The 27,929-nt window shown below is 29.9% G+C and overlaps 1 protein-coding gene across 8 annotated transcripts in view; it reads right to left on the reverse strand.

Annotated features, from left to right (window-relative positions):
- Positions 1–1,642: 1,642 nt before the first annotated feature.
- LOC130449564 (bromodomain-containing protein 3-like) overlaps positions 1,643–27,929 on the reverse strand; it is a 78,216-nt gene continuing 51,929 nt past the window's right edge. For all 8 annotated transcript variants that reach the window (XM_056787465.1, XM_056787466.1, XM_056787469.1 and 5 more), the window contains 6 exons: positions 25,918–26,037; positions 24,438–24,575; positions 15,985–16,064; positions 13,719–15,034; positions 12,507–12,678; positions 1,643–9,516 (listed from right to left, as the gene is read on the reverse strand). In XM_056787465.1, coding sequence (XP_056643443.1) covers positions 9,451–9,516; positions 12,507–12,678; positions 13,719–15,034; positions 15,985–16,064; positions 24,438–24,575; positions 25,918–26,037 — 1,892 coding nt within the window. In that variant the 3' untranslated portion in view covers positions 1,643–9,450. The remainder of the gene's footprint in view (positions 9,517–12,506; positions 12,679–13,718; positions 15,035–15,984; positions 16,065–24,437; positions 24,576–25,917; positions 26,038–27,929) is intronic.

Raw genomic sequence — 27,929 nt, forward strand, 5'->3', positions numbered from 1 at the left:
TGGTTTCCTTTTGTTTACAAAGTATGTTAAAAATAACAAACATTGGAATGTACTAACGATTGCAGTTGTTTTCACTCTAATAATTAAAACTTATTTGTATTTTTCATTAATACCATAATTTTTGGCTTAATGTGTTTAAAGCATTTTTCGCAATTACTATTTTAGTAAAATTCAACAAATAGGGTATCATTAGAAAGACAATTTTGTGTCCTTTCAAATGATGTATCATTTGACCTCTCTTTCCATTTAAAATTTTAGGGTTGTTACTCACACTCGCTAGGGGGTTAAAGGCGCAGATCGAATATGTTTAAAATGTGTCCCCCTCAAAAGCAAACTCGACCACCCTGTATATGTAGTATTACATATATAATTTTATAGCGTAGAATTTCAAGGTTATGTTTGTATCTTGTTTTTAAATGGTTATTATTTAATTCATACTTAATAATTGCAATATAATAATTTAAAGTTGCAAGGATTGTGTCTCCCTTAAGGAGCCGTTGGACCTTGACGTTGTTGAGGGGGCCCAGCGTCCATCCTCCTCAGACTTATCTACTTGGTTATGAGGTGGGGAGCCAGTGCAAAGGATGGTTAGGTTAGGTTAGAATACTTTTGAATTTTATAGTCGCGGTGACTGGGGCCATCATGTGCTTTCTCCCTCTTCGGCTTGTTAGAAATCATAACTGAATCCTTAAAAAGGTTCAAACCAAAGCTCCTGATTGGCTTTTCAAAAGACATTGGTAATTTCAAGTGGGCACGACGGGACTATCAGAAGGCCTATGTACTCAACGACCCTTGGCTGCCCACTAGGAGCTATGAAGGGATTGTGTATTGTGGTATGTGTGTTTGTATAGCAGATCACAAAAATCCCAGTGCGACTGTTTTTGGGAAGATGAGTTGTTCTGGGAGCATGTCTATTGTAGTATACTTTTAAATAATTTTACTCTTGGAAATAAATTTAAATCTCATATAAAATATTTATAATGCCAAAGAACTATTTGATATCTAAATTGTAAAACAAATTGAATGGATACCCCATTAAACTGATTTTTTAGATGGGGCGCACATGTAAACTATAAAAACATATGGTATTGAAGCTTGTTTATATCGATGCTGAAAACTTTAAAGACTACCCTACATCTAGTTTTATTAGTATCCGTTTTCTTTTCAAAATATTCCCAAATGTTATCGTTTTAGGGTAACATTCAAATTTAGACTAAGATGTTAGTGTCTCTTTTTCCACCATTATATCTTTGATTAACTTAAAACAACACCCCAAATAAACGGAATCGTGCGAGATGCAAGTATAAAACGTCAAAAATGAAAATAATCAAAAGGGGGTGTTGGGAAAATAATTTATTACACTTTTTTTAAATTTATAACTAAATGAAAGAAATAAAATTGATATACACCAATTATAGTAATTAACAACTCATAAATAATAAATTAAGTGCTGATAAATAAAAAAATCGTCATTTTGAACAGGGCATCACATTTTAATATAAATTGAAAAAAATTAAATAATGATTTTTTTATTTTTATATAAAAATAATTTATTTTTATTTTAAATCAGAATTTGTCCAACCCTTTGGAACAATATGATTTATTGAAATTCTTGTAGTGAGGTCTTGAGAATAAAAAGAAGTTTTTAGTTCTTAAATATTTATTCTAACATCACTATTTATGACTTTAATTCAAAATAATGAAAAAATAGATAACAGCCATACGATTATTTTACATTTCATCATTACATAAATCAAAATTGTGGTAATAAAGAAATTATTTTAAGTTATAAAAAAAATGGTATAAATTGTTTTAAATTATTTTGTAACCACTGTAAAAAATACAAATAGTCGATATTAAGCCAGTTTCATGATTTACAGTTTCGATACTTAAAAATGGACTGATTATGAAAAAAAGCACGCTTATCATTAATATCAAAATACAATGAATATGTAACAATTAAAATGTGTTTTTACGATTGTTTGACGTTCGGCGATATCGAATATTCATATTTGATAACCAATCACGAAGTTGATATTAACTTACACGATGAATTGGAGAAACATTTTCATTTTGGTAATGTAAACCACTTTTCTAAACACTAATCAAGATATATTACAGTATTTTTTTTACATATTTTTTCATGGGAAAAAAAGCACAAAAATAAAATTAAATAAAAAAAACACAACAAAGAAAAATTATTAATAATAAATTCTAATACGGATCTGGCCTCGATAAACAACCCCACTAAATTATTCAAAGTACCTTTTTTATTGGTTACAATAATGATTTTCATAAGGTTAAAATATGCTTTAAATAAATTAACATTTTGTTTTCATTATTATTTAAAGGCGTAATTCAGATTTTGTGAAAATATTTATCAAATAGTTTTAAATACACAATATCTATAGAACAATTTAGAAAATTTTGGAAACAAATGGTAGCTATCATAATTTAATTAGTCAAAGCTAGCACGGCTACAGAATTCATTATAGAATCTAAAATGGCAAAAAAGTTTTGCTAGATATAACATATTCTGTTTTTCTTTTCACTATTTTAATTTTTATTTAATTTTATAAAGCAAATAGAACGAGATTCTTAGTGTTACAAAGCGTTCAAATTATTCCAATTTTACACAATTTATTTTTGCTGTCAGAGGTAGAAAAAACTTCGTAATCTTCTTAAGAACTATCAAGTAAAGCATTACTTTATACCAAAAAGCAGTTTCTTATTCAACTAACAGAGGCTGGCAGAACTAGGATAAACTAAGTGATTCCCCCATAAAAAAATGTTTTATGTGGATTTAATATAAATCTAAGTAATCTTGAAATATGTCAGTTTGAAAATTAGAAAATTGTTAAAACCACGATAAATTTAATTTGAATTATAAAAGTAGTTCAAATGTCACTTCACTGCGTACATTCTGTTGATTACACAATTTCAAAATTTAATCTGTTGTTGATTAATCAAAGTAGTTCGAATGCAACATCACTATATTGAAAGTTGATAAGACCATTATGATCAAACCTTTTTGTTCATGGGACATACAAAGGACTTAATGTATGAAACGATTTAAAGAGTATCAATTATGTGAAAATATTGTTAAAAATCCTCGGGTCAATACCTAGGCTAGCGAGACTATGCTACCCAGGAATATAAAAAAAGGGAAGAAAAATAGTTAAAGAAGAAGAGCACATTGCAGAAAGCTTATTAGAACGTGGATACTCCCTGTACTTTTGAAGTTAAAGAAATTATCTCATACAAATTTTAAATTGAAATTAGTTGAAAAATTGAAAAAACCACAAAAATTTAATATATTTTTGATTAATAAAAGTAGTTCAAATGTCACTTCACTGCATACATTTGATTTGAAATTAATAAATTCTTAAAAGTTTCGTAATGCTATGTCGCTATCTACATCCCGTTTTTAAGCTGGTTTTTAGGGATAATTATGTCTAAATCTTATAGATATTTACTAAAAATGTTCTAAAATGATATATCTGTAAAAATTAAGCACCAAGTCAAATAAAATTACTGGCTAATATAAAAAATTCGTTCATGGGATTGTCCGAGGTCAGAAATATAATAAAGAAATAAATCTTATTGCTATTATTTTTTAAAGATATGTATAAAAGTGGATCCATTCAAACAAGAGCCGAACAAATTCGTTCATACAATTAAAATTACAAAAATCCGACAGGATATTGAATGTAATCCTACTTTTATCTATTAATCACTTCATATACTTGCACTTGGCATAAATTTATTAAAAGTGTACACAATTTAATATTATTCCGATAAAAAAAACCCAATAATTTCTTATTCATTGGGTTGGTTTATTTTGTACAATTACTTTTTGTATTAATTTTTAAAAGTTCAAGTGGTTTTAATATTAATAAGGGTCTTTTGAACAACTGCACCAGGTGATTGAAATATTGGTAAATTATAGCACAATATAAATTCAACCTGACATTCAAGTTTATGTCGGGCAGTTATCACTAATAGAGTAATCTTGAGAAATCATTGAAAAGACCAAATACTTGAAAATTGATATCAATAAACAATTTAATTCATGCTTAATATTAACCCCACTTGTTTATAATCATTTTAATTACATTCAACGACACACTTCCTTCTATCTAAATTTCTAAAGTTACAATGTTTTTCATAGAAATATTCAGTTAAATAAAATCGTTCTTTTTGGTTAGGCAAGAGATATTACAGATGACACTCGTGTCTTTTCCAAATTTGTCCGTGGAATCCAACCGAAAACATTTTGGTACTATTTCGTCAAGAATTAATGGAAAACTTATACACAGAAAAAGAGCCATTTTTTAAAATTTTGTAAGCTTCCAGTTGAAATATTCATTTGTAATAATAGAAGCTAAAATTGCAATAAAAGGAAATCACTTAAAACAAATACGGATTTAAAAATTTTTGAACTTTTTTTTATATTCCCAACTAGGTAAAATGTACAACAAATACAAATCAGTTGGGTTAATTCAATATTTTTTAACATTAATATTGAGAAATATATTGTTGATCGTTCAAACTGCAATTATGACATTTATCTCATTGGTCTTTTGTAGTTCAAATCCACATTCAGGTTGTACTTGAGGCACCCAGTGTGACAATAGAAAAACTAATTTGTGCATATCTTTTATTTTGAAAGTAGTTTCAATTGTTTTTCACAAACTTTAGTTATATTTACATCTTTTTAGTTTTTTGTTTGATAGCAAGAATAAGTGAATAAGTTCTAAGCTCACGCTTTTGTATGAGACAATCCAGAGACAAGAAGCGCTACCTAACAGGAAACCTCGTAGCTGTATCAAGTTTTGTTACATGAAATGTTGGTCAAATTGTACCAGTACCAAAAAATCTATTTACAACTGATTCAAAGGTTTTAGCAACAAACAAGCAAATGACTAAGATGAGCCACTGTCGGTTATCGACTAACTGTACAGTTGATGGCGGAGGAATAGAGCATTAGAAAGAAGACGAATCACACCATCATCATGGAAGATCTGTTCCAGATTTGTGCCACACATGTTATCGGGTGATAAGAAATTAAAACTGATAAAAACCGGTGAAGATTTCATTACCATGTATGATTGGAAACCATCTCACTATGCGAACCTGGTGCTACCAGTTCGATCCGGATTCCAAGTGGCAATCGATGGAATAGCGTTCACGAAAGTTGACTATGATAACGATGAAATCTTTCAGGATTTCGTTCTTGTTGATCAAACCGTGAACGCCCCACTCTACAAGGAAGTTTTGAAACGATTACTACGACGCATCCGGCATGTTTGGCTAGAGTTGATCAGGACTGAGCAGGGTTCTGCAATCCACATGTGCTGATACTTGGTTGATTGATCTGGATTATTCACTATATTCTCTTGGCTAGAAGTCGTGTCAGTTATACATGGACATCTGATCGGCTATTCAGGTTTCAGAAGCTTTATGAACGTAGTCCGTCCAAAGTATGTTGTGTACAATGGTGGTTACTATGGATGCCAATAAGGGTGATTTATCTGTACCTTCTGTTTTTTTCTTTTCCAACATTATTTACCAAATTTTTGTTCATACACTCACTTAATAGATAAAATTTTCGTTTTTCTATACCGAACATGTTATTTACCATCACTGTATAGTTGTTTCGAAGTGAATATGAACCAGCGACCTATGGAAAGCTAGAAGTATCAGATATTGTATTTGTTAAGAGATTTTGTAGTAATTCGGAATATTTTTCATCGTAAATTCTATTTTCTAGTATAACAGGATTTTTAAACAACTGAAAATACTTTAAATTCAAAATATCTCATTAGTAAAGTGATATAATACTATAATTTTAACTTAACATAAAATTTCCGTTCGTTGATTGATTTTATTCCACACAAATCCCATTTTTAATTGTCACGTCTTTTAATGCAAATTTATTTGCATCTTCTAAACCTTCTAAAAACACTAGAAACTCACATAAATGGACTTATAACAAATCTGAAAAAAATCCAAATCATTATGACATTTGGTTATTTAATTCAAATTTGTGGTAAAATCGAACATTTCATATAATAAAATAATTTTATAAAGAGATCAATTAAAATTAATACAATATAATATGTCACCTATCATCTCTTAATGTCTTCTAGATATTTTACAACATCAGTTAACAACATGCAGCACTCACATTTATAGAAATATTATGTTTGATACCAGGAAGTAGTTTTTAGTTTCGACTCTACTTTATCAAGTTTTAAATTCAAACGAAATAATTGGTTTCAAAATAAAAAATTATTGACCAAATTTGTAGGTTTATATTGGAATTACTACTCCCATAAACAGTGAAAACGATAGTTTTGTAATTTTCTCGAGTCGCTATAATGAGTTAACAAATATTGTAAAACGAGACGGTCAGTGACCAAAAATTTTTGGTTAATTTTTTAAATTTGATTTTTAATTATTTGAATACGCAACTGAGGTAATTATATATTTTGTTATAATCAATTTATCTAATATTAGGAAGATAAACTAAACTAAAGTAACAATTTACAAAGAAAACATCTATGAATCTTAAATATGTGCCCGCGGAAAATTAATATAAATGTACACTCTTATATATCATTTTTTTTTTAATTTTTTACGAAAAAATTACATTTATTACTAAACTAAATACTATGAGTATCGCATTTGTTTAAACGATTTTCAAGGTGAACCAACGCAGAAAAGATTGTTCTCACATTGATATCCAAAAAGGTATAAACTAGTTTCAAAACACCCCCGATTTCAAAGATCCGCCTTATTTTATTATTATAAAAAAAAGGTTCAAATGTCACCTCACTGAATATATACACAATTGATTAGACAACGTTGAAATTAAATCTAGCGTTGATTAACAAATGTAGTTCAAAGTCACATCACTTTTGTGTGCAACAAATTTTAATAGTATCAAACTTGGAAAACATAGTTGAAAAACCATGGTTTGATTTTGATTGGGGAATTATAAAAAGCAGAGAACTTCCAAATGAGTTTACCGAACTGAAATACCTTTTACTGTATGAAACGAGTAAAAGTAAATTAATAAAAGCTATCGGAGCTAAAGGATTTATGCAACACTCCAAAAAGAGTTAAAATAACACTTTTGTGACATACTAAGTTATGACTAACAATTTAAAAAAAATATTTTCATAAGTGTATGAACTAGTTTTTAATTTCATATATTGCATTTATTAATAATTCACAATTTAAGACTATACAATTTTTAATTTTGTACACAGGATTTTAAAAGTCAAATCAGTTTATTATTCATCAATTAGCAGAGGCTAGTAGCACTGTAAACCACAGTTAAACATAGAAGTTCTCAAAAACATAGGGAAAATTTAGTAAATGAAGAAGAAAGAAATTAAAACATACCAAACTTATTTATGAACCATTTGTTCGAAAAATATTTGGAAAAATGTCAAAGCGGATATTTACTACTGTACAGAGAACTCCGAAAAGTCATTAGATTTTGCAGTTTGTTATTCATAGAATAACAGACTGTCAGGACTAGAATAAATAAATAGACCAATAGACTGACCCCTAAAAAAAAAGAGAAAAATCATTTAATGAAGAACAAATTGCTGGATGCTATTTGGAATGTAGATTAAAACAAAGTAGTTCAAATGTCACTTCAACGCATATATTTACAGTTGATTAGACCGCGTTGAAATTCAAACAATCGTTGGTTAATAAAAGTAGTTCAAATGTCACATCACTGTAAAAACATTTGATAATACCATGTTAATCAAAAACACGCGGTTTTGTTCATAAAACGAAGGATTTATTGTGTGAAACAATTTAGATAGTATCAAACTTGGAAAACATTGTTGAAAAACCAATGTTTATTTTAATTGAGGAATTACAAAAAGCAGATACTTCCAACTGAGTTCACTGACCTGAAATACCTTGTACTGCATGAAACGAGTCTGTTAAACAAAAAGAAAATTAATAAAAACTATCGGAGCTACAGGATTTATGCAACACTCCAAAAAGAGTTAAAATAAGACTTTTGTGAGATACTAAGTTATGACAAACAATTTAAAAAAATATTTTTTGAAGTGTTTCCACGAGTTATTACAATTCCATATATTTCACATATTTTATTTATTAAGAATCCATAATATAATACTTTACTTGATACTAAAAATCTTTAATCAATATTTAATATTGTACACAGGATTTTAAAAGTCAAATTAGTTTATTATTAATCAAATAGCAGAGGCTAGCAAGACTAAAACACAGTTAAACCTAGAAGTTCTCAAAAAAATGAGGAATAATTACCATATTACAAATAACCATACCATTTGAATAAATTATAGGAAAAATGTCAAAGCGGATAATTAACACTATAGAGAGAACCTTGAAAATCATTAAATTAATTAAGCAGTGTATTATTCGTGAAATAAAAAGCAGAACTAGAATAAATAGATAGACCAACAGACTAACCCCTGAAAAAATAGAGAAAAATCATTTAATGAACAAATTGCTGGATGCTAGTTGGAATGTAGTTACTATGTGGACAATAAGGTTTAAAAAAAGTGGTTCAAATGTCACTTCACTGCAGTTGATTGGATTAGTTGATATTATGGTTTTTTACTGAATAAAGAATTTGTGTACAATAACTTGGTTTGATTCCAAACGGAATATTACAAAAAGTATACTACAAGTTCCAATTGTATTAACCCGAAATACCTTAACTTGACGAAGGAAAAAGTTGTCAAATAAAATATACTACTGTTTTGTTTGCAATGGTATCCGACTGAATAGATAAAAAACGTTTCAAAATCACTATAAAATGGAAAGGGAAGAAGTGATGAATGAAAAATACAAAGTTTGTAATAGACGATTTAATAGTTTTTTTTTAATATTTGTTTAAATTTTTGATAAATATGATCAAATACTGTATACGAAAATAATTTTGAAAATCTAAAAAAAATCGGGGGTACTTTAAATCAGTTTGTATGCGAAAAGACAGAAGGTACAACTAAACAAAAAACAAGTGAGGGAAAAAGGAATACTTAATAAAATAAAAACTAACACATTAATCAACCCAACAGTATTTTTCTATGTACAATTTGTAATAAATTTATAGTATATCCTATATACAAACCACGTGGAAAATGTCGTAAATTATTATATATGTATATATAAAAATATTTAAAAATCAGAGTCTGGCCAAGAACACAAAACAAGAAATAATGATCAAACAGAAAGTATGAAATGATTCTCTGTTAATCGAAACTCATTATAATGGAAGCATGTTCAAATATTTTTTTTGAGCGTCTAAACAATATTCAACACCTATTAAAATTGTCATATAAATACATTAAATACACAAAACTGGCTCGTGCGAGTCTCTTTATCAATAATAAATTTAGTATTCAGTCTACCGCACATTATTATCACCGCTCATAATGAACCTTCAAAAGCCGCCATTAAATCACTTTGCATGTTCATATCGATTTTATTTGCCATCTGAAAATAAAAATCAAATCATTAAAACTAATATTCTAACAATATTGATATAATCGAAATTTTTAATGATACAAATAAACAACGGTAATTTGCAAGGTTCATACAATATAAAAATTGATGCATGTCATCGATGATTTCAAACTTGAAACCAAAAGTACACCTCAATATTACAATAATCACTTCATTTTGTAGAATTTCGAACAGTTAAATCAGTAGCTGGGCGTAGTGGGACCTCGCTGATGCGTCTATATGTCCATGTCTATATCACTACAAGTTACGTTACTGGTTCAGATCAGTCTTTTAATCATATTTTATTGAATTATTCAAGTCAATAGTATAACATCACTAAATAAGTTGTGTGACTGACATTACATTTCAATTAGTCAGAAAAAATTGACAGCCATTTAAGTGATATGTTATTTTCAATACAATTTCGTGTGTTAATTTATCATTGCTTCTTGATGAAAAAAAATACTGAACAAGCTCAGCAATGGCTTCGAAAGTGTTATCCGGACTCTGCTCCATTTATTATGGGTTTGCTGAATTTAAACGTGGTCGTACAGACATCGATTATAATGAGCATCCAATTGAAGAGGTTACTCCAGAAAACATAAAAAAACTGTACACATTGGTTATATCTAATCGTAAATTGAAATTGCGTCAGGTAGTTGAAGACGTAAAGATATCAGAAGGCAGTGTGTTTACAATTATTCATGAACATTTGACCATGAGGAAGCTTTTATCAAAGTGGGTACCGCGTTCACTCCTAATCGATGAAAAACAACAACGTGTTGATGATGCAGAGCAGTGTTTGGCCATGTTTACACGTAATAAATCAGATTTGTGACAATGGAAGAAACATGGATCCATCACTTCACTCTGGAATCAAAACGATCATCATCTGAATGGACTGCAGCTGGTGAGCCACAGCCGAAGCGTCCAAAGACACAACAGTCAGCAGGGAAGATTATGGCTTCAGTATTTTGGGATGCGTATGGAATATTGTTAATCGACTATCTCCGAAAGGGAGAAACAATCAATAGCGAATACTATATAGTTGTTGGATTGTTTGAATGCAAAAATCAAGGAAAAACGACTGTTTCACCAAGACAATGCACCTATTCACAAGCCGAGAGCAACGATGGTTAAACTGAACGAATTACACTTCGAATTGCTTCCTCATCCACTGTACAGTCCAGATCCGCCCTCCAGTGATTACTGGAAATTTGCAGATCTCAAAAAAATGCTCACCAGTAAGAAATTCATCTCAAATGAAGAAGCAATTGCTGAAACTGACGCGTATTTTGAGGCAAAAGACAAATCCTACAAGCACGGAACCAAAAAGTTAGAGAAGCGTTGGAATTATTGTATGTTGAAGGAGATTACATTTATGAATAAAATCGATTTTTGGCAAAAAAATTTGTTTTTCTTAGTTAGTCACACGACTTATTGAGTGTGACTAACGTCATTAAATAAATCAATTATTAAATAAATTCCAAAATACAAATTTTATTATATATTATAATACATTTTTGCATAATTATAAATCTAATGTTAGTATGTCGATTAAAAAAACTCACAATTGCACTCATAATTCTATATTAACTGTTGTAGTAGTATAAGTCTCCTCAAATTCTCCAAAAATCCATTTTTTCTTGGATGGCTTTACTTCTCAGATGAAATTTTCATTACTCCTTTAGCGTATTCTCATTTTTGTACATTCTCTACTTTTGTTTATAATATCTTACTTGGCTTGTATGGTGAGCACAGTTCTTGATACTTCACGGAAACCAACTATGGTAAACAATGTGATGAAGTGTCAGTCCACGTGCACATCCTTATTCAAGACAAAACAACTGGTATTAAGAGGATTTTGAACTGTTCGTTTACCGAAAACCCACTGTACCAAATTATCAACTAAACTGAACCGACACTAAAAGTTTAGTGTGTGAGTGGTCAGAAGTATATTTGGTTTGAATTATCACGAAAGGATCCAGAAATTTCAACTTATTTTAAATTCTTGTTTCTATTAGCTCAATGACATGCTTCAATTTATATACTGTATGAATGGCATTAGCCTGTATATTTAGAAAATACATACATGGTAAAAATATACCTGAAGACTGAAAAATAGCTTACATCACATCTATACATAAAAAGAGCAACAAGCTAAATTGCAACTATTATAATATAATAAGCAGGATATATTCAAGAATAATATGATAGAGCAGAAGTACACTAATTACAAAGAAGAAGGAGACAGTGGGTTTAAAGTTGGAAAGTCCTGTACAGACGTTTTCTCTTTAGAGCAATCGATAGTGAGGAAAACAGAAAGAAATAGACCAGTACACCTCATATTTATAGATTTACAAAAGGCTTACGATAACATACTAATAGAATACAAACACTAATCATATCCATAAAGATATAAAGTCTGCAACAAAAATTGGAAATAGAGTATCGCAATTCTTCAACGGCATTAAATACCTAAGACAAGAGTGCTACATCTCCCCAACACTTTTCAAAATATATGTTTCAGAAGCTCTAACAACTTGGAAGAAGAACTGTTAAGGAATGGGTATCCAAATCGACGATGACACCTGGTTACACACCTTTCAGTTTGTAGATGATCATATAATATGTGCAAGAAAATAAAGCAAATTCAAAATCTACAATGCAATGATTAGGAGTACGTTGGTATACAGATCGGAGACGTGGAGAATAAAAGAACTAACGAAAAAAATAGAAGCCAAGGAAATGGATGTCTAAAGACAAACAAAAACAACAACGTCAAGCTTAGATTTGGTCGAAAACGACACAATAAAAGAATAAACGAACCGAAAAGAAACAATTAAAAAACATATTGAGAAAAATCAGTTGATTTGGTACAGGCACGTAGAGACAACTACAGATAACTAGGCATGGGACAAGTACAACATTTTGTAAAACAATGTAAACTTTTTCAAATAGATTCCCTTTTATTTACTCACCACTTCTCGTCTTCGTCTTTCTTGTTCTTGTAACCTTTGTCTTTCTCTATCTGATATCCTTTCCGAACCAGAACTCAGTGAACCCGGTGAAGTGCTACCTTCTCCAGGCGATGATTTCAATTCCTCTACCCTTTGGCTGGGTATGGTTTGTTGTTGATCAGCTACGGCTTTCCTAAAAATTATCAGATGTTTATTTACCCGGAAAATCTATAATTAAATATATTATCAGGATAAAAGTTGATAACGTCAATATGTTTTGATATTAATTTTTTTCTTAAAAAGGAAACTTGATGGAAGAATAATACGTCATATTAGTGGTGATGGTTCCAAACAAAAAAGAGGTAAATAGATCTCTTGCATTTACGTTTCCAAGGGCGTATTCAAGTTGAAAGAACTTGTTTGAATTTTTTTTTCTGTTTAACTATATAAATAAAATCCAAGTAAGTATTATGTTACGAGGGTGTATGAAAATTATTTTATTATTAATTAAGTATCGTTTACCTATTTTGAACTTCTCAATTGGTAAAATGATTATAAATGCTTGGAACCAAGAAAGTTACCTACATAAATATTAATAATGTAAAATTATTAAAAAATGTATCAAATAACAAATTGTTGGATGTATTTGAAATCATCAAGATTGTTCAATGTAACACCAGTTTATGTAGGGATCAAAAGGTAGTAGTTGTGTCCGTTCGGGAATGTGTTAGAATATTATGAGACTACCCTCAAGATATGATATTTTTGCCTCTGGTACGTTAGCGGTGGGGAGCTCTGATATCCGCGTACCTTTGCCATCTAATGTTCTTTTGTCACCTTTGTGTGGAACATTGTCAAAAGCTCCTTCTAGGGCAGCAAATGGGCATAAAACTGCTTGTCTATTATTTAATACGTCCTGGATATCTTCAGTCTCTGTAGACCTGCTTGCCTAGTTTACATGTTGAAAAGATTGTTGAACCTAATAACAGTTTATATAGGGTCAAAGGGCCTATTCCTTAGAGTCCATTCTATGATTTAGTACTTGAGGAATAAAAGTGGAATTTCTCACCTACGGCCTCTTAAGAAGATAATTTGGTTATCTTGGATAAACAGTGTGTTCAGTATGAATATCTCGAACGGTTCCAGATATTCCAACTTAGAAATGAAGTAACCTTTCTCTATCTCAGTCAGATCGGAGCGAAAAGTGCAAATGTAGATGTAAAAATTGATTACCTTGCTTTTTCCAACGCATCTTCCTCTTCTCTCTCACGTCTGCGTTCATTCTCTGCTCGCAATCTCTCCCTTTCGGCCTGTTCTCTTTGTTGTCTCTTTATCTCTAGGTTTTCCAGTCTTTGTTTTTCTCTGTCGGCTTTTTCTTTTGCTTTAGTTTGGAATTGCTTGAAACTATCCATAACTTGTTGTTTACTACTTCCGCCGGGTGTCGTGTTGTTTTGCGGCGATTTACCCTTAGCCAAACTAGACCAGGAACTTGCATTTTTAACATTATGTTCTGGTTTTTCAGTCTTGAAACCGTATGATTGCGATACAGGTTTTTGGTTCAATGAAAGTGACTTTTTATCATTCAAAAGACCGCTTAGAGTGTCTATCCGTTCGTCCATTTTAATTTGATGATCGTTTTTCATCAATTGGGTGTTTAGATGTTGCGGCAGGGGATCAAACATCGAAGGTATCGATAATTCCATTGGTAAACCCATAGAAGACATACCATTGTTATTAGTGGGTAAATCGAAATCGTGTTTCATACCGCCAAATCCGTTATTTTGCGTGTGTAACATATTCGGCTGAGGTGGTATCAACCCTGGCATTTCTGAATCCATGGGATTCGGTAACCCATGGTGTAGCAACGCGTTCGTCGGCGCCATATTTCCTATAGTTACTGGAGCTTTCAAGTCCATATTCAACGTTCCCGGCTGTAAAACAGGATGGTTAATGGTGGGATTTAAATTTAGATTAGGATGTGAATGTGGAGGAACTATGGGATTGCTCAAGGTTGTAGGCATTTGTAACATGGAAGATGCAGTCATAACATCCATCGCGGCGTTTTGTTTAATATCATGCTCTAGACTAGCTAAAGATTGTTCAATGGGGTCGGTATAAGTACCAATTGGTGATATGATGTTAGGTTTTGGTTTATCTGGAGAAGGGGTAGGTAGCGCTACAGCTTTAGGGGCTTGTGGTACAGTTGTAGGAATTATTGTAGGAACGGTAGTCGGTAAATGCGTTACGGCAGGTAATTTTTCAGGTTTAACAATAGGAGGTGCTATTGGAGTGATCGGTGTTGTTTGTTGCGATTGTTTAACATTCATAATCGGTGTAACATTTGCTATGGGCGATGCTTGCGTTGTTTGAGGAGGAGCAGTAACATGCGCGACGGGCGTAGATGGAATTTGAGGAGTGATTGTATTTGTTGATGCTGTAACGTTGGCATTTGATGGCAAAGTGGTATTTACTGCCGTGGTTATAGTAGGAGCTGTAGTAACAGATACTGGTACGGGTGTACTAGTTATTGACACCGTTGGACCAGCATGCTGAAAACAATAACAACAATTGATTTAATCTATACAGAATTCGGTTATATCAATATATGTATATATCATTCAACCTATTTTTAATTTTAATTGTTTACCGAGTTATAATATCGATTAAATAAACTGAACTGAAAATATTACTAGAATAGCAACGTGCAGAGCTTCCAAACCAACGAAGATATTTGAGCTATTGGAAAAAACTTGTACCACCACGTATAATGCAGGTTTTTATTATTTGTTGCAGATTTTGGAAGAGAATAGAATTATGTACTGAGTATTGAAAATTTTTAGTCATCCATCTCAGGTAAACGGAAGATGAATTTATATAAAATTTCGGACCTACGATGTGAGTAAGATTATGAGAAAAACTAATCTTCTTTTTTGGTTTTCTCGATATCTCTCTTTCTGTCCCTTACACCTTCCTTGGATACTCTGTACCCAGAGGAAAGCCAATTTTTAATGAATTTAAAATTGAAAAAACCATTTTTTTACTATGCTGTATAAAGAAAATCAGTTTAAAACACAATATTCGGCAAAATTGACCAAAGAAAAATAATTAAGCTAGAAAAGCTTCTTTCCGTCCGAATAGAATAAAATAATATATTTTTTTGGAAAAAGATAAAAAACCAATATTGGGTCAGTTGACTGAAGAAAAACCATTTTTTGACCAAATTGAACTTGGAAAAGTCATTTTTTGACTATATATATATATATATATATATATATATATATATATATATATATATATATATATATATATATAATTTTCGTTTTATGGAAAAGAAATGGGTTTAAAGCTGCCAAATATATTTGTGAATATATTTTTTCCCTATGAAATATTTATCACAAAAGTTGATCACCCGTATATGAATTATATTTAGCAATATTATCAAATGGTTACCTTACCAATCGACTGGATATCAGCAATTAAAAAAATTGAGGAAACTTACCACATTATTGGAATTGCCTACAGAAGGATTTGGTGATTTTTTTGTCCCCTTCTTCTTAATCTGCCGATTTGTAGGTCCACCTACAAAACTTTTACTCTGAGTATACGTTTTTTTGTTGTTATTCATACTTGAGTGCGGCTCGTTAATTACCATTTTTTTAAAGGTCTCACCACAACAAAAACAAATTTTTGCATTATATATTAAATTTAATAAATCTCATTCTCCACATCATTCAATGTTAATGCTTACATTATATTTTTTGTTGCATCAATTTGCATTATTTTTAAATAAATATACAAACAGTAACTCCTATATATTTAGCCTGGAAAACACTAATAATCTACTCCTAGAGGCAAGATATTTAATATTAAATAAGTATATAGGCCACCCCAGTATAGGGTAAGCATTTTGTGTTATATACAAAATAAAGTAAATTCTATAATAAAAGTTATTTACACAGTAAACAATTCCCAGTGTTTGTCCCCGCTTAAAAATTAATTGAAAATAAAAACAAAAATGTGAAAATGATAATAAGAGTATATTTATATTTAAAATTAGGTCAAATACAAAGAGACAAAATACATAAAAAGTATTGAACAATATTCAAAATTATAGTGCAAAAAAATCGGTTCAAGTGAAAAAAAGTTGGGTATGTATAACCATACTCTTTTAAACAAAAAAACAGTATCAATAAAATCAGTAAAACATTTAAATCCATTTGGCAATATCAATAATCAATCCACGGTCTACTTTTAAGCAAAATATAAAATTATGTAGCAATTTGAACAATATGCAGAATAAATACCACACCAATAATAGTGTAATTTTAAAACAATAGGGGCATACTAAAATAGAATCACGCAAAAGCTCTCTATAAAAAGAACAATTTGAAGCTTGAAAACTTAAAAGAGGAAGGACAAAAACCCTACTAAATAAAAGAAAAAAGACAAATAGTCTACCGAATAAAAACAGAATGGACAAAAAGCCTACCGAATAAAATGATAATTGATAAAAACCCCACCAAAATAAATTATAAAGGAGAAAAAGCCTAAGTAATAAAGAGATACAAAAAAGTCATCAAAAAAGAGAAAGGATAAAACTCCATCAAGTTATATACACAGGACCAAAATCTACCGAATAAAAAGAGAACATACAAAAAACCTACCGAATAAAATGACGGCCAAACAGCCCACCAAAATCAAATACATAGGACAAAAAAGCAAAACTAATAAAAGATAAGAATCCTACCTAGTTGAAATGCACAGGAAAAAATGTCTACAGAATAAAAAGATACCGAACAAAAAGCTTACTGATTAAAAAAGAAAAAGTACAAAAAGTCAACCTAATAATAAAAAAAAAGATAAAAAGCATACCAAAGAAAAAGTACAAAAAGTCAACCTAATAAGAAAAAAGATAAAAACCTACCGAATAAAATGAAAAAGTACAAAAACTCAATCAAATAAGAAGAAAAAGTACAAAAAGTCAATGGAATATAAAGAGAAAGGACAAAAAGCCTATCAAATAAGATGAGAAAGCATAAAAAACCCACCAAATTAAAATATTAAGGACAAAAAACTTACCGAATGAAAAAATACTAAAGTTACCAAACAAAAAAGTTAGGATAAGATTGCCTCAAAATAGTATACAAACCAAATAAAAAGAAGACGTACAAAAAGCGAATCAAATAAAAAGAACAAAAAGCCTACCGAATAAAAAATATATCTTATTTATATGATAAACCCATTGGATTAGCCATGGAGCTTTCTTGTAAGATACCAAAAATTTTTAAAGCACCTTCAGATTATGCAGTTATTTTTTTAGTATAATCAGACCTTCTTGAGGGAATATAGGTCATTTAAAACATGGTAAATAAATTATATTTCCTGTAACTGAAATAAGAAAACTATTTTCCAAATAAATCCAGATGGATTCCGAAAATATAGGTTGACCGATTAAAGAATTGCCAAGGTTGATATTAAATGTGATAAGCAACAACTGCATAATTATTTATATTGAATGTAATGTAAAAAATCCAATAACTTTTTTCTTTCACTTTCCAATTTTTGAAATAAAAATACCTTGCACCCGATCTATGCTTCTTTGGACTTTACAAAATAATTTACTTATATATTAATAATATGACGTTACAAAATTATAACTCGACTCAATTCAATTAAATATTGCAGTCGCCACCTTTTTATCTACAGGTATTTGATAAAATCAAATCAAATAAACAACTTGCAATAAATTCCTAAATACAAAAGAAATTGTATATAGGTATTTACATCATTTATAAATCACAACATAAGCAATATGATATGAAACATTGTGGGACAATTAAAAGAGATTTAAACTTGCCTCTACTTTTATAAAGTAACTACCACGTTCAATTTTTCCCTTACTTTTTGCAAATTATTTGAAAGCAAATTCATTGATATACACTGCTCAACAGCTTCAGAGTAAACACTTTTTTTTCTAAAACATCAGTTACCCTATGCTACGTAATCCAAAAAGAATATTCTGGAATACTCTTTTATAAAATCAATACTGAAGAAAAAAACTACAATGATTGATTGGGACATGTAAAATGTTTAGAAAAAAGAAGATACATAAATTCAACTGGGGAAAAGTAAAGAGGATACATAAAGGGTAAAAGTATATGTAAGTCGATGTAAAGATAGAAAACAAAAAAGTTCGGAAACTCTTTAACAATCATAAATGGGACTAACTGGAAAATCTTGTGTAAGACAAAATTATAAGCTACACAGATGGAAAAATACGAGAAAAATATTCTTGAGCAATCTTTACCAAACTCAAGACGGAAGAAGAGACTACAAAGAATGTTTGGAACATTTAAAACGTTTAGAGAAAAGAAGGAAGAAGATACAAATCCGAATGGGATAAAAGGAAAGAAAAACCGATGGAAAACAAAAAAATTGGGATACCCTTCAACAACCATAAATGGGACTAACTGGAAAATCTTGTGTAAGACAAAAGCAATGTTGTATTCAAGAAGAAGACTACAAAGATTAATTGGGACATGCGATACGTTATAGAAAAAGAAGATACAAAAATCCAAGTGGGCTAAAAGTAAAGGTAGACCACCGATGTAAAGATAAAAAAAGAAACTCCTCAATTTGACTAGCTGAAAAAAAAAACAAGAAACAGAAGAAAATGGAGAAATATTTGTAAAAAGAAGATAATTCAAAAGTCTTAGATCCACAAAAGATGTCGATACTTCTAAGTTGAAGTTTCTGGAATCATACACACTGTATACAATTACCAATATACCAACACTCACAATTACACTGTCGCGTTTTGATAAGTTATCGTCATCAGAGAGTGAAGAAGTGAGTCCTCGAATCCTAAGATGTACTAATTAAGCTTTGACAGATTAAATCAATTGGTTGAATCCAAGCAGTGTGCACTTAAAGTAACTGATTTTTGAAGCATGAACTCACGTTGGTTGTAGGGTATTACTTCATGTAAGTTCTTACAAATAAAAGGGTAAATGTAGTCAAATAAATTTACGAGGATTTTGTTCAAAAGAAACTTGTAAATGGAATGCATAAATATGTATACATCTGCAGCTGTTTTTTTTCATGGTTTATAATTTTGCATTATTTCATAAAAACTTAGTTTCAAAAATATGTAAGATTCAAATTTTAAATGAAACTTTGCAAAGAGTAATGATAAAATTAGCTTTTTTTTAAAAAAAAAAAAGAAAATGTAGCCTAGAGTGCAAACAATGTGGGTGGAGGCCAACCTTTGCTTTTGGTGACCAATATAAAATTGTATAATTGTCAAAAAAAAATTATAATAATAATAAAAAAATAAATCAAACCATACAGTACCACGGATTACGTTTGTTTCTAGTGGTGTTCACATTTTCTTACCTTTTTATTACTAATTTTGCTATTTTGCCGAAAGGCTGATAAAAATTGACGTCTAATTAAAAAAATTATGCTTAATTATAAGTAAACACCATGTTAAAAATATAATTTACTAAATATAGTACTAAAAAAATTATACAGCCGCCACACACATTGTCTGCATATAAATGTAGTAGCGCGGAAGTTAAGATGAAAGAATAAAAAAAATCGACGAATATCACCTCTTACTGTAACATCGACCATATATATAAAGCAAAAACATGGTTGTGGTAAGACCCAATGGCCTGTATGGTTGGTCCGGATACACCGCCCCCACACTAATGCACTCAAGGTTTTTAATACTGCTCGCCGAATTTCGACAAATAACATATTTTCCATAGATTATTTATCGTAATTCGAGCTACCATAATACTATTAAAAAAAATCACGACAAGTAAAACAAAATTAAAAGAGTGATGATCATTTCAAAATTGTGGCAGTCCTAAAACCGTGTTTATAAAATTTTAAACAGCACCAACAAAAAAAATTAAGATTCATAATTGGGTTATTCAGATAAACTGATGAATTATTTCTAATATTTGCTTGTTTCACAAATAAAAATTTTTTCGACTGTATATGGTACACAATTGAATTTTCAATTGATATTTTAAAAATTTACAAAACTATTATGAATCAAGAAAATGAAGGGAGATGGTTCAAAATATCTTTGAACAAATTTAGCATTAAGATAAACATTAACAAGAATTTATGGTCTTTATTTATTATAGGAAATATTTACAGATTCAAAAATCATCCAATTTTCAAGATATTATGGTGAATATTGGAGTAGATACATTTTTTGACTGGATAAATACAAATTATAGGTTTCCGATATAAACTTAAAAATGGCAGAACTTTGTAACTATTTAGGAATTTTTTGAAAAATACTTAATGAAATTTCATCCTTTCTGCATTGTTATTTTTTGATTAACTCACAGAGATAACATCTGAAAACAATATTACTAGATGATCTTCGAATCAAGACCTAGCAGAGGTTATGGGAATATCGAAAGCCGATTTGTTGTTATAGAGTGAGGCTTGCTTAAAATTTGATCAAAAATGCAGTCGAATGAACATTTCTAAAGCTCCAGTATCAGGAAAGGTGATTATTTTTTGGAAAGCTACAGTCGAGTTGGTTAACCAAGCACTGTATTCTTCAGATCTGACACCCAGTGAAATTTGGTCTGAAAATGTAACTTAGAGGAGAGTAAATAGAATACATAAGGGCTTATTTAGCAGAAAAAATCGGAAACTACTGTTTGAGAGGATTTTAAAAAGTTACAATATGGTTGAATCAAATATACTGACTTAAAAAAAAAGAAGAATATTAAAAAGTTAAATTCAATTTTAAGAGGAAATTTCTTGTTCTTTTGTTAGATCAGAAACTTTTTCATGAGCAGAGCATGTTAGTTAATTTGAGTAATCTTGTTGATGTTATAAGTTATTATTGGAAGAATGTGTGGTCTTTGACAAAGCAAAATTATCCTAATTTTAAAAATAAAATTTGAAATTCATTTTTTTTAAATTAGATAATAATTATTGGGGTAATCAAACCCTTGGATTTGGTGAAGAATATTGAAAATATTTAAGATATAACAGATACTAATGTACCAAACGCCAGTTTTAAAAAAACGGATACATCTATAACCTTGGTAGTTAATATTAAATATCGTTCTAAAATTTTACATGAAATTTGAAAACGAAACCCTTTTTCTAAAAAAAAATTAGTCACTAGAAAAGTGAAGTAAAGGAATCAATATTTATGATACTGAGTAAATACATGTGCGTTTTGAAGGTAAAAATATTAAAAATAATGAAGAAAAAACAACCCAAAAGACCACACTGTCTATCAAGAACCTAATATGAGAAAATCCTTTTTATTTAGCAGATCTTACATGTGCAACACATTTAAAGTCAAAAATGTAATGCATTGTAGCAGTAAAAGAGGAAGTCTTAAATGATTGATGAAGATGACTAAATAAATTTGTTATAAATATTGAAGATTTGAAAATATAGATGAAATCAAAGCACCAGTCTCGTTATGTTGATTCAATCCTAGTTTTCATATTGCATTTGTATATTTCATCTTAGTATTAAGTTCGTTGATTAGTTTTCTTGCAGAAAGTCCAATCAAACATTTTAGATTGGTAGATGTTTCGTTCATGGGGTATATATATTTTAATTATTTTCAAATTAAATCGTACCCCAAATCCATTTTGAAATAATTGTTTTAAAAAATATTTATAGATATATTTTATTAAATAAATGTTTGCGACTATTGGATAATTTTAATAAAAAAATGTTTTTTCATATAAGTATAGTTGATAAATCCCTAATTTGAATGGAAATGTCAAAAAATACTTCCATAAAAACTTTTGTTATATTAAAATTGGCAAAAAACATATCTAAAATATTATATTTCAAATTTTTGCTCAAAAAGATCTAAAACAAAATAATTTATATAGAAACAAGCAAACAAAGGGTAACAATAACCCTATAGATTTTGGAAAATACAGGTTGATCCAGAAATGTCTATAAAAATTGTGTGTCAAAAATTTCTCTTAGAATAAAAAATAAACTATATTCTCTCAAACTCCTTATGGACCTATGGAGTCGAACCATTGGGCTGTGTTTCCGAAGTACTTCGACAAATAATAGACACCTCACTGTATGTATGAAACAAGTAGATCGAGTTGTACCAACAATACAAGAAATTATTGAAGAAAGAATAAAAAACATCTCATAACTCATCCAGATCTACTATTAGAAGAACTATTAGTACCATAAATGGTAAACTTTTAAAGGCTACAATAAATTTAAATATCTCTGAGGAAACAAGCCAAACCAAGCACTGCCATACAAGAAAGAATACAAAGTGGTAATAAATGTTATTTTGCGAGCCTGAAGCTTCTCAAAAACAAATTAATAACAAGAAGAAAGAAATTAAAAATCTACTGGGCACTAACAAGACCAATTGTAACTTATGGCAGTGAATATTGGGTAAGCACACAAAAAGACCAAGAAAAATTGGAAAAAAATATATAGAGGAATTAGAATGAAAGAAACTGGAGAATCTAAAATAATAGAGAAATCGATGAAATACTAGGCAATAAAAACATCGTTCAATTCATTAAAGCCCAAAGGCTGATATGGAGGAGAAGCAAAGCAGATACCTAAGAGAATCCTAAATGCCAAAATATACAGCAGTAGTAAAAGAGGTAGATCCCGTATCAGATGGACTGATCGATTTCAAGAAGACTTTCAAACAATTAATGTGAGAGGATGGGGAACATTGGTGAAAAACAGTTTGGAGGCTAATCATTGAGATTTACACTGAGCTATAGTGCCAACTGTTAGTACTCATACACAACAAACAACTAAAGACCTAATACGAGGTGATAAGAGGGTATATTGTGGATATAAACCTCAACAAGACATTATAAATGCTAGAGAACCTGGCACACGTGAATAAATCAACTTATAGAATGTAAATAAATATTCTGACTGTTAATAAGATATATATATATATATATATATATATATATATATATATAAGATACAAAAAAATTATTTTAATTAAACACCTTTTTGGATTGCTAAATAGTTTTTAGCCGAATTTAAAGATAATTTGTATATTTCAAAAGTAATCAATAATTAATTGATTTAAGACTGGATCACTCTGTAGACTCAAAATTAATCATATGTATGCATTTATTATAAAGTGACAGTTGACCCTAAAAATATCTTGTTGTTGGTGGGCTGTTATGTTATCACACAATAAATGTAATTTATTCTGATTAAAAGCTTACAGTATTTACATAATAATTTCCTATTTGATTTCCAGTTGAATAATTATATCAGACTCTCTAAAAAATTGAATTTGCCACAATCTCTCGCAATTTTTGTGTAACAATCGTATTATCCAGTTATTTTTAATTTTTCTAAACAATATCGTCAACATCAACGCAAAACATCCTGAAGGAATATAAACTATCTGTTTCTAAATAAAAACTGAAATAAATAAAACATTTCGAGACCAGTAACGGATAATTATTTTTCAAAAGAAAATTGCGCTGATAGGGTCAATTAAAATATACATTTTCAAACGAAAATAAAACAATTTGCTCAGAAGAACTCGCAGCTCGATTATCAACTTGAATTGAAGATATTTTTCAAAATATATTTTTTTTCCAATTTTTATAGACTATTAATATTTATAATTCAACATATCCAAGTCGATAACTTGCTGCAATTTTTGTCTCTCCCTACATCGAAAACCTAACCACGTCCTTTTTTTTTCGTAATAGAAACCAATAAATTAGGAATGGCACCATGAACTTCCTAATACCGTTCATTTCTTATTACGAACATACGTCTTTGGAAAACCGAAAAAAACATCTGACACGCTACCGAAACATGGAAAATTCGTTTAGTGAAACTTTCTATTTATAGAAATCGTTTTTTTTTTCTTTTATAAGACACCACCTTTTATAACGTTTGTTAAATCACGTTTAAGCTAACCTGCTTCGCTATCACTGGAATCGCTGGAGCTTGACGATAAACTGCTACTGCTACTATCAGAGTCCGAACTACTAGAGGTTGATGAAAGGCGACCAGATGGTCCACTGGCGCCAGTAGGATCCACCTTATTCGCTTCATCTGAAACAATTATATTTATATTACACATTGTACTTAACACACTGTTTATTACCAGTACAATAACAATACCACGTATAATCTTTGAGCTGGTTCATTCCGGCTCGAAGGACCAGACAGTGTTGCTTGTAAATATGAGTATCACAGTTTCAGCAATTTCTAATAGCAAAACAAATAAAAACAATACACGAAGAGCCACATATAATGAGTAGAAGTGGAAGAAAAATATTGATTAATAATTAATAATTAATAATGAACGTTGGAGACCAAAAAGAAAAATAATTTTATTGTGTCGCGATATGTTATTTTTAATCTTCATTTTTATAGCAGTTTTACCAAATAAAATTATAGGAATAAAAAAATTAAAATTTATATTAACTTCAGGGTAGTAAATGCCCTCATTCACGTATAATTGTTGCTAGTTTTTTTAGAAGTAATCAATGATGTTTTCATATATTTTTTGTATAAAAAAATAAATATGATTTTATAACCTAAAAATAAAACTTTCTCTTAATGTTGACCTTTTCCCACATATTATCTTTTGTATTTTTTGTAATCATCAATGTAATATAAACATAAGCATTTGTTGTTATGTTTCATTTGTCAAAAATTAACAAATTTTTTTTAAATATTCGTTTTTTGTGTAGATTAACAAAAAAATATATGAACTTCGATTGATGCATTGCTAAAAATTTGTTTGGTGCTTGCAAAAAAGTTATGAAAGTAATATTTACAAAAATCCTTTAAAAATTTCTTCTGATAATTTGTCCCTCAAATATTCTTAATCTTTCTTGCTCTTTTTGTGTCATCATCCAAGATTCACTGCTATAAGTTACTGGTCCTATTAGAGCCCTCTAGATTTTAACTTCTTTCTTCTTATTAATTTGTTTTTCAGAAGCTTCAGGTTCGCAAAATAAGTCATTTCTAATATGACAGTGCTGGATTTGGCTTGGTTGTTTATATTTTCTCTGGCATACCTAAATCTATCGACACCTTTATTCTCAATAAATGCCATTACCAGGCGTTGGAAAAGCCAAGAATCCCTTGCTTATGTCTTCTCTTTTCTAGAACCGTCCCGTCATTCTAATCTTAGCTACCGTCACTTAGCTCGTTTGCCAGCAGGTGTAAAGTTCCGTATATTATTATGAATTTATAATAAGTATACTTAAAATTAAATCTTGAATTTAAAGTTTTATACACCACATTTCACAAAGTTGATAACAGTTTAAACTGCTAGACGTGCCAGGTTTGGCACGTGTATCATGGGTTGGCGACCCATGATATGAATCATCTGAATGTATCTGGATCAAAATGAGGTTTTTTGAAATTGAGGATATTCACTAACCTTTTTTAGGCGTTTTCTTCGTGTTACCGATTTTGTCGTTCACATCTATCAATCTCTTTTCTAGCTCCTGCTTCTTTTCCGCTATTTGTTCGTCTTTGGATTTGCCAGCTACTTTTTTATCTAAAACAATGACAATCATATAAGTAATGGAAAACTTCTACAAATATTACAATTTATTCTATACTAGTACTTCCAAAATATGAATTAGGTATTTCGAAAATAAAGTTGGATTTTTAGACTGGAGAGAATATTATTACTAACTATTTGGTTTCGAAATACACTAATAAACATTCATTTGTGAGACCCTACACCATTATTACCCAAATGTTAATTATTGCTAACACTATTCAAATTCCTGAGATGCGATTTTATAAAACCCATTTGACTAATCATCCAGCTGCATAAAAAATGTCCCAAGTTTTTTTCACTGATTAACAAATTCAACTATTTGATAAATTTCTACGACCTTTATGCAAATTTCATTAATAAATTATATTTTTCAATAACTCAATAAGCTTAACTTGTCATAGTGCTGCTACCATTTTTGGAGCATATTGAGGCATTGTTTTTTCAGAAAGAGTTAGATTTGCATCCTGTTTTGACAAGCTTTATGTCCTTTATCACCTTTCACCAAAGAGTAGCAGAAAACTCCGAAAATGTGGTAATTTATCTCTGAAACAAATTTATTGTAGGCAGAGATTTTAAAAATTGGTAAGAGTTTTGAGCACCTGTTGGGTTGCAATTAGTTTCAGATCTGTGTCTGCTGTTCAGGAATCCCACGAAAAGTCAATATACTTCAAAGAAGCTTTAAATTATCTAGCTAGAGACATCAAGTACTTTCTCTGACTTCCTTAAGAAGATCACAGACACTAATTTAGAGCTGAATTTTATGGCTGGCCTTTATAATATGGAAATATAAAAAAGGGAAGTAATAACATCAAGGTTTATGAAGGACTTGGAAAAGGTTAAATGAAGACATCAAAAAATTATTCCATAATAAGGATCTGTCAAAATTGCAATAGGTGTACATAGACCAAGAGACAAATACTCTAAATAAACAGGAGCGCTCACTAGAACATCTTCCATTCAAACAATTCAATTTAGATGGAAACTATAGAAAAAATACAACAATCTTATTCTACATCTAAGAGACAAGTTTGCACATGTTCTGGTCTGTCAATCTGAGACCACGTTTCCAGTGTTTATCTTCGAAAATGGATCTCAAACAATAAAATTTTACAAGTTAGTTAAGAAAAAAAAAGTGACAAATGGGATCAAGAAATATTGAAATCTGTCTATGATGGTGAAGTACTAACTTTGAAGAGTGTGGTAGCGATTGAAAAATGGAAATGAGTCAGTTAAGGATGAAAACAATAGACAGGTAAAAATGTGCGAACACTAGTTATTGGAGGTAAAAGTTGTCATAAAAGTCATTAATCAATAATCAGTTATCAATGTCATGGTCATTGACTTCTTTGATTGCAGGAGCACAATTTTTCCAATGGAACTAACAGTAAACTCTGAATTTTACAATGGGACATTGAAACATTTGTAGATCGATATGTAGATCTGAAAAATGAACCATTCTTAGAATCTAAAACTGTATTTATGAAAATTTTAGGTGAGTGGAAGGTTTAATAATAGATCTTCAAACATTCAAAGGTATCATTAAATTTAAATATCTCGGAAAAAATATGAACAACCACGCCAAATCAAACAATGTTATACTAAAAAAATACAAAGTGATAAAAGAGGTTATTTTGCGAACCTGAAGCTCTTGAAAAAGTTAAAAATCTACAGGACTCTAATAAAAACAATTGTAACTTATGGTAGTGAATGTTGTGTGATGACAAAAAAGACCAAGAAAGATTAAGAATATTTGAGAGAAAAATTATGAATGAAAGAAGCAGAATGAAGAATACGTAATAATATAGAAATCGATGAATACTAGGCAATGGAAACAAGAACAAACGAAAGCCATTCCGAAAGCTTTCCATATTTCCTGTTATGGA

This window comes from Diorhabda sublineata, chromosome 10 (assembly GCF_026230105.1).
Source record: "Diorhabda sublineata isolate icDioSubl1.1 chromosome 10, icDioSubl1.1, whole genome shotgun sequence".
NCBI lineage: Eukaryota > Metazoa > Arthropoda > Insecta > Coleoptera > Chrysomelidae > Diorhabda > Diorhabda sublineata.